The sequence below is a fragment of the Synchiropus splendidus genome, chromosome 4 (genome assembly GCF_027744825.2).
Source record: "Synchiropus splendidus isolate RoL2022-P1 chromosome 4, RoL_Sspl_1.0, whole genome shotgun sequence".
Classification (NCBI taxonomy): Eukaryota; Metazoa; Chordata; class Actinopteri; order Syngnathiformes; family Callionymidae; genus Synchiropus; species Synchiropus splendidus.
This window is the reverse complement of record NC_071337.1, coordinates 22,577,333-22,589,877: the sequence shown is the minus strand read 5'-3', so window position 1 is coordinate 22,589,877 and position 12,545 is coordinate 22,577,333. Positions and strand designations below refer to the sequence as shown.

Genomic DNA, 12,545 nt, shown 5'->3' with positions numbered 1-12,545 from the left:
CTCCTGTATTTAAATTGGATGAAGAACTGTGAGTGAGGAATTTTAAAAAAAGTAGACAGGTGCAGTACACAGTGCAAGTTTTATTTGAGTTGCACTTCGTCAAACATGTTCCACCTAAGTATAGTCGATACAAAATGATCACCTTAATAAGGATGACACCCTCCCCCAGCATCACAAAAAAAAAAAAAAAAAACCTTCAGTACTTGCAAGCAAATAATACAGCATTCCAACTTCCACAGAGAATTACCTTACAGACAGTGTTATTTTAGGGTTAAATTATGCTGTCTGTCTGCATTTTTTTTAATTAATCAGATTTCCTGGATGCTTCTGATGAAATATTAGAAATTATGTGAAAACATTATTATTATTGTTGTTGTTGTTGTTATTGTTATTATTAACAACAACAACAACAATAATAATAATAATAAGTATTATATTTTCTCAAAATTATTATGCAAACTCTCATTGTTTTTCATTGACTTGATTGGCAATTTCAACAACTTTCACAATTTGTTGATGATATATATATATATATATATATATATATATATATATATATATATAGTACCATCCCTGTCAATTGTGGTTATGAATATATGGAGTTGTGTTCAGGAGACGGCCACAGCGCTCTTGCCACCAAGCACCTTTCCCTCCTTCAGAGGACAGATGTAGGACAGGACCACATCCACCATGTTCTTGATAATAGGGGGCAGGGGGTGAAGCAGAAACCTGGCATCATGTGCCAATGTCATCTCCCAGGCATCCACCCAGCGAACATTCACTCCGTGGAACACAGCTCGAAGTATCTTATTCTGCTGCATGGTGGACCAGTCACTGTTGAATACTGCTCTAGAAGCAGACAGGCCTTTGACGTTTCCAGTGCGAATAATAACCAGTGTGCCTGGAGACCTGTTCAACAATTGCACTACAGCGTTGCGGATGCGCTGCAGTCTCCTGAGGTAAAACTTTTCGTGTAATGAACCAAAGTGAGCCCAGATACCCAAAATTACAACGGTGTCTGCTCCTCCCTCGATGGAGTTCAGCTCATTGGCAACGTATCGAACCTTGCTGACTGAGATGGGTCGTATACGTATGGGCAGACCATGGACCTGGTAGAGCATGAAGATGTTGTTTGCAATGTCGGTCGCCATGTACGGTCCGGTCTTTGGGCCATTGTGGAAATCAAAATTCACCAGACCTGAGAAGAAAAAAGGAAAAAAAGAAACACTTGTTGCAAATTCTGCTTGTACTCAACCCGTAATTGCATTTCTCATTATTCTCCACCTGGCAGTTTTCCAACAAGGTATTCATACCACTGTCTGACAGTGGAGTCTCCAAACATGTAGATCTTCTTTCCTTGGAGACATTTACTCATGGCAGCAGGCTTTTGAAAATGCTGAACTCTGGTCCCATCCAGGGCCTGCCACTCTCCACGGTAGTAATATCCAGAATGTCCCAAGTTCTCTACGGTTCTGTTCCTCTCTGAACCTGATGAAGCTGATGAAAGAGAAGCAAACTTCTTAAACATCCATTCCACAATGATCAGTTTGACTGTTGTTACCATTCCTCTGTGGCAGTACGTTCACAAACGCTGGTCCTTCAGATCTCAGTTTCACTTTCATGTTGACACCACTGAAAAAGTCCAATCATACAAATGTGATGAACACATGCCATTTGATACTTGTAAAATAAATAATGCATGTGCTGCAATTAATAGGAATTCATTTGTTCACAATGTCAGCTTGACATGACTAGAGAGGAGTAAAGGTAGAGGCACAAGCACTATTCTTCATAACTGGACAGACTGGTGAAGAGGGCCATTTTAGTCCTGGGCTGCTCTCTGAAATGGGTGGAGGAGGTTGGAGACAGGAGGACTGTGGTCCAACTGTCAGTCACCCCTTCCAGGACACTCTACGGCACTTGGCAGCACCTTCAGTGGCTGGCTGATCTAACTCTGCTGCACAAAGGAGTGATTTCGATCCTTTCTGCCAAGTGCAGTCAGGTTGTGCAACAGTAAAATCTGATGGGACTGACTGTCCATTGTCGATGATTTGTTTATTTCTTATTTATGCTTTTTAAAAAATTTACATATAAGTTACTATTATCAATGTATTACTGATAATTACAAACATTTTAATTCATTATTCATTTTTGTCATGATAGTTGTTTTACGGGTATTCATTTGTCTTGTGTTGTTGTTATGCTAATGCTTTGCAGACATCTTTGATGTTTGTTTTGTGTCTTAAATGTCTTGTGTGTCAGTGTATTTGTGCTCATCATTTGATGTGACACATTGTGTGTCCTCACTGTGGAAATAATAAATGTCATCTAATCTAATCTAATTAGCTCCTCTTGTTGTGACACAGTTGAAACTAAAGTTAGTTCTTATCATTTTTCAATATGAGGAGGGCATCTAATGTAATCTAGTATTGAAAAATTCTAATAATGGCAGTGTTTTTGAATGGATTCTATGGTTGCTGGACATAGATAAATGGATAAAAATAGGATAGTAATAAGACAAAGGTAAAATTTAATTTGTGAACATTGTGTAGATCTTAAAAAGTAAAATCTTAAAAAGTAAAATTTACCCTTCACCTCTAGCCACAAAAGTTTCAGTGAATGCGTGAGTAATGCTGTGTCTTTACAAGAACAAACCCTGTGGATAATTTAGGAGAGTGTGCTCTAGTCATATTCACTTTTTGAAAAGGTTTTTTTCACCAGGGTCATGGAATATTTTGGCATGATATCCTCCCATGGAATGGCTGATTCTGCTTTCACAGCCCAGCTGCTTTGGCTTGAAGCAGAACCATGGCTCCCCTGTGCGCAGGTCGGTGAAGTCACACACTGGCAGTTTGGTGGGTCGCAGGCAGAAATTACAGTTCATGGTTTCAGAGATGGAATTTAGGCGGAAAACACTTTTAAAGTAAACTCTGTCTGGATTGTCTTTGTTCAGTCTTCTTATTACTGTGACGGCCTCACTGGGATGAAGAAGAGTCACCTGGCAGACAAAAGAACAAAACAGCGTCTTGTACTGTACTTTGACTGTAAACTTGTGTGAACTGCACTTCAACCCTCACCTCGATGGTTGCTTTTCCAGTCCAGAGTAAAGGAAATGTGGCTGTGTAGGAGCCGTTTTCATGGTCGATAACTTGCCCAGCAACACCAGCCTGAAGAACTGAGTTGTGGACTCGGGCAACTAGAACATCTCCTCCAATCTTCTTTGGTTTGCCCAGGAAGTCCTTCATGGCAATGGTTACTCTCAGTTCATCGCCAACGTGCCACTGTTGCCCTCCAGTGCCTCTGTGAAGAGTAAAGCTACTGCCACTGGCGTTGGTGCACTTGTTACCCAGCAGGGGTGGTGTTTGGGGCCAAGCTATTGAGCTGAATATGTTCTGTTCTTCAATAAGTTCTTGTGGGGAGGAGGGTTGGAATTTACAGATATCAACTTCTCCTCTTGTTTCATTAAAAATATTTCTCTGAAATACAATTCCAGATTTATTGTTCTCCAGTCTGGGCTTTGGCAGAAGATGATATTTCGGATCCTATGGATGAAAAAAAACAAGAACAGGATGACTTGCTCGTTGAAAAGGCGGGACACGTCTGTCAATTGAAAGCCTGTTACATCAACATGCAACACAGATAGACAATTGAGGCGCACCTAAATATAACCTTTTTTTCCACAACCTGTGCAGGTCACAGCTGCAGCAGTTGAAAGAATATAGCTCCGTGAAGAGGAATCCTTCCTGTGGTGATTTGAAAAATGTGCGATTTAATGTTAGTCACCAGCTTCACCACAAGAGATATGGTGGAATTCTACTGTTCATGCAACTCCATAAATTTTCAGTATGTATTGTATGTGTATGTTTGCTTCATATATGAAGTTTACACATTTACAGGGCAGGAGAATACTTTCTTCTTTACTGTGCAAAAGGTTGAACGGTTCCTTGAAGATTGTTTCTAATTGTTGCACTTGTAAATTCCCACACTAGCATGGTCCTTAAATGCATCATTAATGTGCCGATCGTTTGGAGACGATGGAGTGATTCTGAAGTGTGTGTGTCTAAAAACAGTGAGTTGTGTTATGTTGTTTGTTCATCCGTTCATTCATGACATGTCAGTCGTTTTGCGTTGTGGAATTTACCGCGTTAAAAGGAGTTTAGATCGTTAGCCGCTAACCGTAGCATGTAGTTGGCTGCTAAAGCTAATCCATGTTGGCTCAATCCTGTTATATTTCCCTTGTTTCATTTCCATCTCTTTTTTTTTTGCTGTGCTTATATTTAGACATATTATTTTGAGCCTTATTTAGGTTGTTTCTGACGACTCTCTAAACTATGCATCTGTATCTAATTTAATCATCTTGTGTTCCTGTGCCTGTATTGCAGAAATCACACACACACACTCACTCACAGCAATATTCACTTCCATATAAAGAGTGAACTTGAATACGGACTCCCTTTTCTTCATTCTCCATCTACCTGCGCAAGTGTCCTGACCGACACAATGAAGTGTTTGCTGCCACCTAAGTTCCACAGACAGTACAGTCTCCTACATTTACACATTTAATAGCAATCTCCTTCGTTTGTTAGTTGTAGGCAGGGATTCAATTTAGATGTTATATGCACATGTGTAAATGGTTTAAAAAATCATTTTTTTATAAGTCTTATTTAATCTCAAAGTGCATTACTATATTTTTCAATCCCACACAGTGTGCACAGAATGTCTGATCATTTTGATTACACATTTATTGTCAATCCATGTCATCAGTATTGGTGATCAGCAGCAACAATCCTGATCAGAGCTTCCCTAGTTATTTGTGTTTAATTGGAAATTGAACTGGGAAATCGTGATCAGTCATTGTCAATCATAAGTTTGACACACAATTGGAAATACATCACATAATTGAAACTAAAGGCTCACAAATGTCAGATTTCAAACATAAATGATGAGAAATCACAAATGGGAAAGGCGACAGTAAGAGTGAAATGAGAATCCGAATAACAATCTGGAGGTACATGTTATCACACACGGAGGTGTGTGACAGTGGCTGAACAGTATCCGAAATGGAGTGCAATAAAATCAATGCAAATTCCCAACAAGGGAAGAACTGACTCCTCAAAGACAGACTGCATAACCACACATACATACACACGCCTGTACAGAGTGAATACATACTGCACATTGACGTCTGGTCAATACAACGCCTTATCTCAGCCTGCCTTTACGTCCACATTCCCACTGTATCCTGATCAGCACAAATTAAAGTCACCTCAACCAGTACTACACAAGTATAACACCTAGTTGTTCCAATATTTATATATCATTTATAAAACTAGGTGCAGGTAAGGACACAATGGTTGGCAGGTGCAGGAAACACAGGACATGCTGGTTGGTTTATTTAGTGTAGTTGTTTCAACAGCATCTGTTTGACTGCTTTGATGACGTCATTGCTGTGTTTGAGGTGCTAAAAACACGCTGCTGTGTCTGGCTCACTTGCCCATCTCTTTCTTGCCTGTGACGGTACAGCAACACACTGTGAATGCTCTAAATTAATTATTATTATTATTATTATTATCAAGCAGTATGTACAATGGCCACACGGCAGACTATTTGTTAGCTCTCTTGCAGCAAGAAGGTCACAAGTTCAGACTTATGGCTTTTCTACATGGACTTTGCATGTCCTCCTCGTGTAAGCGTGGGGTTTCTCTGGGAACTCTGGTTTCCTCCCATGCTTACTAGGTTCATTGGACACTCTAAAATTGCACCTATTGTAGGCGTGCGCGTGTGAATGGTGTGTGTGCCGTGCGATGCCTCTCGTGGTGGTGGTCACTCGCCACGTGATGTTGTTTCCCCCCCTCCACAAGTGCTATATGTAGTTCTGCCAAGTCACATAGTTGAGTGGGACAAGGATATTGCTGCTGCTTCAGGTGGTACCAGATGTGCTCTATGGGGGGTACATGTGAGTCACTTAGACTTCCTGAAGTCAAGCTGTGATGATTCGAGCACAATGTGCACAATGATCACCATGAACAGAAATTCAGGTGTGTCATGCAGAATTGGGGTGTGATGATGTGTTCTACGATTAGTTATGAGAGAGAGACCAGTTCCTCAGAGCAAGGCAGTAAAGGCATAAAAATATATTTTGAATCCAGGTCACAACGTGTACCACTGCAGGTGCTGAGACGGGCGTAGGCACCGTGACAATCAGAAACCAAACAACTGAATGTTAGTGTTGGTTCTGCATGGGGTGACTAGGTCTGGCCCAGCCGCAAGTGACCTTATTCTGCCAACTTGTGGTGATCTTTTAACAAACTCATCGAACTGGCGTTACATCTGTGTCCTATCTGTGTCCCTGAGTTTGGTATGCTTATTAAAACCAATTTGCAGAAAAATGAAATGAAATTAAACGGATATCCAAACAGCATATAAAATCTTTCTGAAAAAGAAAAGCTTCTTACCTTGAACATTTTCACGTGAAGAAACAGAAGAGCTGCACTGAAGATGGAAAGAAATATTAAAGCTGTGACTGAGTTTTTCATGCAAGATTTTCCCAAACTCCTTTGTGCCTGCATCGTGATCCTGGATTGCAGTATTGCTGCCACTCCAAACAGCAAGGCAACTCTTGAGCTAACACACCTAAACCTCAGTTTGACTCTGGACTCACAAGAGGGAAAGGCGTGCACCAATTAGGGCATGGAGAATCATAAAAGTGACTGATGGGCTTAATATTTAAACTTCCACAACAAGGAAATTTTGTTTGTCACAAACACACATTACAGACATTAATGACAAGGATTAAACATGATCAAGGATTAAACACGCTCAACACCAGAAATATAAGCATCATGAAAAAAATCAAATGTACTTATCACAAAATAAAAAACAATAATGTGCACAAATGCCCAACAATGAACAGTAAGTCCATTGAGCATTTATCACTGTGCAACCTGATAGCAGAGGGCAGGAAGGACCAACGGGATCACTCAGCCATGCAGTAAGGATTGACAAGTCCATCTCCAGAGGTGCTGCTCAGAGCACCTTCACCTTCACCCTCTTCTGCTGCTTATCCGGGGTCGGGTCGCGGAGGCAGCATTCAGAGCAAGGACGCCCAAACTTCCCGGCCCGCACAAACCTCCTCCAGCTCCTCCCGGGGGATCCCGAGGCGTTCCCAGGCCAGACCGGATATATAATCTCTCCAGTGAGTCCTGGGTCTTCCCCGGGGTCTCCTTCCGGTAGGACATACCCGGAACACCTCCCCAGGGAGGCGTCCAGGGGGCATCCGGATCAGATGCCTGAGCCACCTCAGCTGGTTCCTCCCGAGCTCCTCTCGGATGACCGAACTCCTCACCCTATCTCTAAGGGTGCACCCCAGCCACCCTGCGGAGGAAACTTATCTCAGCCACTTGTATCCGCGATCTCATCCTTTCGGTCATTACAAAAAGCTCATGACCATAGGTGAGGGTGGGAACGTAGATCGATCGGTACTCGCTCACTTGAGAACAAGATCCCAAGATACTTAAACTCCACCACTTGGCGCAAGAACTCTCCACCGACCTGGAGAGAGCAAACCACCTTATTCCGGTCGAGAACCATGGCCTCAGACTTGGAGGTGCTGATCCTCATCCTGGCCGCTTCACACTCGCCTGCAAACCGCCCCAGCGCATGCTGAAGGTCCCGGTCCGATGATAATGATAATGAACAGAACCGGTGACAAAGGGCAGCCCTGGCGGAGGCCAACATGCACCGGGAACAAGTCTGATTTACTGCTGGTGATGCGAACCATGCTCCTGCTCCAGTCATACAGGGACCGGACACCCCATATTCCCGGAGAACCCCCCACAGGACACCGCAAGGGACACGGTCCTTCTCCAAATCCACAAAGCACATGTGAACTGGTTGGGTGAACTCTCATGAACCCTCGAGCACCTGATGGAGGGTATAGAGCTGGTCCAGTGTTCCACGACTGGGCCGAAAACCACACCGTTCTTCCTGGATCCGAGGTTCGATTATTGGCCGAAGTCTCCTCTCTAGTACCATTGCCACCACGACAGGCACCAGAGACCTTGTGACCGCAACTACGCAAAGCCGCACTGACAATGGAGGAGGAGAACATGGACCTCCCTCAGGATCTGGGAGAAACTCTCCCGGAGGTGGGAGTTAAAGACACCACTGACAGAGGGTTCCGCCAGGCGCTCCCAGCAGACCCTCACAATACGTTTGGGCCTGCCCGGTCTGACCGGCTTCCTCTCCTGCCAGCGGATCACACTCACCACCAGGTGGTGATCGGTTGACAGCTCTGTCTCTCTCCACCCGAGTGTCCGAGACACGCGACCAAAGGTCAGATGGCACGATCACAAAGTCAATCATAGACCTCCGGCCCAGGGTGTCCTGGTGCCATGTGCACTTCTGGACACCCTTGTGCTCAAACATGGTGGCCCGTAAGCCGTGACCGCCGTGTGACACCTGTCCCCAACCCGTAGGCCTAGGGACGCGACTCTCTCGTTCACCGGGGTAAACCCCAGCAGGAAGCTGCAGAGCTGCGGGGCTAAGAGTAAGCCTATGCCAGCCCACCGCCTCTCCCCACGGACAACTCCAGAGAAGTAGAGAGTCCAGCCTCTCTCAAGGAGTTGGGTTCTAGAGCCCAGGCTGTGCGTGGAGGAGAGCCCGACTATATCTAGCCGGTATCTCTCAACCTCCCACACGAGCTAAGGCTCTTTCCCCCTCAGCGAAGTGACATTCCATGTTCCAAAAGCCAGAGAATGTCCACACGAACCAGGTCGTCGGGTCCCCCCCCCCTCGACTGCAACCTAGTCCTCTTTGCACCCCTATGACTCTATGACCCCTACGGCATCCGTAAAAACCTGCCCCACACCAGCCCTTTGAGGACCGCATTGCCCACCCCTGGCATGATCAGTCAGTGGGGGTGACTGTTTTCATTGAAGATACGGCATATATTTCCGCAGGGCTCTTGACAGGTCCTCTATGACCGTCACAGATGTCTCGCTTATAATCAGAGCTTTGTTTTCCAAAGCCGTTATCTTTACCGATTTGCAGAGAGCGTTATTCTTCAACAACTGAGTGTGTTTTTGTGTCCTCTTTTTTTCTACAAAACAAAAGTCTACAAAACAGTGGTAAGGCCAGCAATGTTGTATGTGTGGCGTGGGGGTCGGGTGCAAAATGTGGCGGCGTGGGCGCTGCCGCCCAGCAAAATTGAAAAGGTGGATTTAAAAGTCTCAACAATGCCACCTGGGGAATCTCACCCCAGGAATAAAAGGACGCGTAGATCAGTGACACTGGAATGTATTTATTCCAAACAATATTAAAATCTTTTCACATTATAAGAAAACCATTAGAACTACGACAGACTGGAGTACAATTTGGCTTACCGGACCGCAGCAGGTGCTAGGGAAAGGAGGCCCTACACTAATCACCGGTAGTGAACCCGCCACCAATCCTGGAACACCTAAACTGCAGGGAGAAGGGGAGGGTCGAGTACCAGCAGTGCCCCGTGGTCCACAATCGAGTCAGCCCACCAGCCTGAACAAAAGAAATAAAAAGTCACTTGGCGTACACGGCACACCCGATCACGACCCGAACACGCGCGCACGCACACACATACACACACGCCGCGTCCACCGCGCGCTCCTCCACACACTCACACCCACCCGTGCACACACACACATAGCCACACACCAAGGTACAACTAGTAGTAGTAAACAAAGCACTCAACAGATGGTGTAATGTTGTATATTGTTGACACGGACAGAGACGTAGAGAGACCACTGTTTGTCAGTTTCCTTATCTGTCTTGTTCTAGAATTCTCCACAGGTCAATCCCACACAACACAGTTAACACACTCCCCCTAGTGGTAGAAGTTATACATATACATCACATCTTCCCCATTAAGATTCTTCATAAAGTTTGTACTTGGGGGAAAAAATGAGAAACATTTAACAGTCAAACTTGATCCGATACAGATCTAATAAACATTCTGAAATACAGTTTAGAATACATATTTCTAAACTATACATCCTAACTTTAAATAAGATTTACTACACTCAATATAAACAATCAATATACTCAATATAATGCTGCTTATCACTGAGAATAACGTTTCGGTGGTCTAATTGGTCTTCCACATCTTGAGCTTTTAATTTGGTTCTTCTCTGTTCCCGTCTAGCATCATAGTCTCTTTCACCGGTGTTGTTACTGGTGACTGTGCAGGTGATGGCAAGAGCCTATCAGTATCTGCAGGTGTACTGTTGACTTGATACCCATCCTCCGTGTCCACAGAGCTTGATCGTGGAAAAGTCACTTCTTTGGTGTTTAGCAGATGTCGCCGATTTCTCCTGTAGATGTTTCCATCCGCAGTTTGAACAATCAACAATCTGGGGCTGTTGCTGTGTCTTCTCATCGACCGATGCTGGCTCCCAGTGATCTTTGACTAAAGGTACGTACACACCGAACACGACATTTCAGTCACTGTAGCGCCAGTCGTCAGCAGCAGGTAGCTTGCTCTGGTCGTCATTAGTCGCCACCTGTCCGGATCGAAAGTAGGTCAGTCGCCGGGGGGCGTGGTCTCAAGTTGTTGTGGACGGTAGATTCAAGATGGCGGAGACGGTGCGCAAACTATCACTACTTATTAATTGAAAACATGGAAAAAGAGACGTCTCTCGTTTCGTAGCATTCGCCAGAGCCGCTCACACTGGTGAATTAACTTCCTGATCCAGCAGCGTCACCGGGATACGGCCGCTTCGTGCGGTACTTCAGGCGGAACCGCCTCGAGTTGGACGACTGTTGGTCCGGATCAGTGGCCGAATACAGGACACCAAGTGCCGCGGTCTGTCCTCTGGCGAACGTCTGTCTTCGGTAAGCAACTCGATGTGTAGTTATGTACGGCGACTTGTGACCAAGTCTTTCTGAACTGTCATCAGTTCATGAACTCCGCGGTCGTATCTGCTGTATGCTTGAAGTAATTTTCGGAGATATATAATCTGTCATCGTCAATCATTTGTACACTAAAGTCTTTTCAGTGAGCGCCACTTTGTGGTAATCAATGAATGCAACAGTTAAATGCATTGTGATGAAACAATTTATCCTGTGAGGTAGATGCACTGTTGTATGGTTGATATATACTTTGTTAAATTATCACCAACATATATATGTTTACATATCCATGTATGGTTTATATTTTGCAGATCTTCGGTAACAGGAGACTCATCTCCAACTGCTTCTGTGTTGGTGACCGTCCACTTCCAGGAGCTGACCAGAGGACCACATCCACCGACCACATATGTTTTTGTTGAAGATGAGGCTTCTCCTTTTTGGAAAAAAACAGTTATCAGTTATCAGTTATTGAAGGATCTTCCTCAGAGGGACGAGGGTCAAGAGAGGCGGAGGAAGTGGGGCGGCATCCGGTTCTTTAAACTGTGGCTACAAAGAAAATAAATGAAGGGTCCAAATGATTTCAGTCAGCTGTTCTTTTGCTTGGTAAAGTAACATGTACACTTTAAATTTATGTGGAACCTGGAAGGAACGAGGACCTTGAAAACTGTCCCTTCTTCTGAGCTGGGTGTGTGGAGGGAGTACATTAGTAGATGTTTGAGCTCAGCTTCAGCATCGGGGGACCCCTTCCTCTGTAGGTCTCTTCCATCGGTGTCCTGCACATCATGAAAGTTGAGTTCAATTACATGTCATAGTGATGAGTACGAATAAATAAGATCTGTATAGGACAGCAATAGTTAACCTAAAGCAAGTCATGTCACGATGACAGTGCTTGAATGATGTAGAACAATAACATTTAATTAAAAAAATAGAATAATGCTAGAAAATGCTATTTCTACATACATCAGGAGAAGCAGTGGATGAGGAGGGGCCAGTGGCAGGTGGAGGAGACGCAGCAGCACCAGGTGAAGAGGGAGGAAGGTCCACCCTCCTCATCATCATCATCACCAACATCATGAGTGGATCCATCCTCCTCCTCTCCTTAATGACAGCATAGCGTGATTACATTATTGTACAAGCTATACAGAAAAAAGCAATACAGAAAGCTACATACATTTTTATATTTATATATCGATCTAGTATTCAGAATGTCACCACTAAATGAACGTGCAAACCTACCTGCTACCTTGCTGCTGCTGCTGCTGCTGCCTCTCCAGTCATGTTGGCCGAGGTCTCTCTTGGAGACGAAGCTCCAGAAGATGCTCCAGAAGAGAGAGGAGGGTGAAGAACGCTCACTTCACGGCACTACAGTAGATGCCGCTGACCACTCCGCTCCTCGGTCACCGTCCTCCCCTCATATAAACAGACCCTTCAGGACGTCTCATCTGAATTACATTAAATCAGAAACAGTACCTATTTATCCCGTCACCATACATACGTAGTTTCTACAGTCGCAGCGGTGCATTCGCCTCGTAAACTCGGTGGACATTGCGTTTAGGCGAACATAACTTTAGTAAACTTACGTAAATAAAGGTCTCAACTCACCAGGAACGCCACCGTTGTGGCGAACTTTCCCTCCGGACAAGATTCTTCCTATTTATGTT

General features: G+C 44.5%; 1 protein-coding gene across 1 annotated transcript; it reads right to left on the bottom strand.

The window, feature by feature from the left end:
• Positions 1-608: 608 nt before the first annotated feature.
• Positions 609-6,464, bottom strand: LOC128757205 (NXPE family member 3-like). Its single transcript, XM_053862311.1, has 6 exons — positions 6,456-6,464; positions 3,078-3,476; positions 2,697-2,998; positions 1,562-1,632; positions 1,285-1,482; positions 609-1,198 (listed from the first exon to the last, which is right to left on the bottom strand). Exons 1-6 carry the CDS (start codon positions 6,462-6,464, stop codon positions 609-611), a joined length of 1,569 nt encoding a protein of 522 aa, XP_053718286.1.
• Between the last annotated feature and the right edge of the window lie 6,081 nt (positions 6,465-12,545).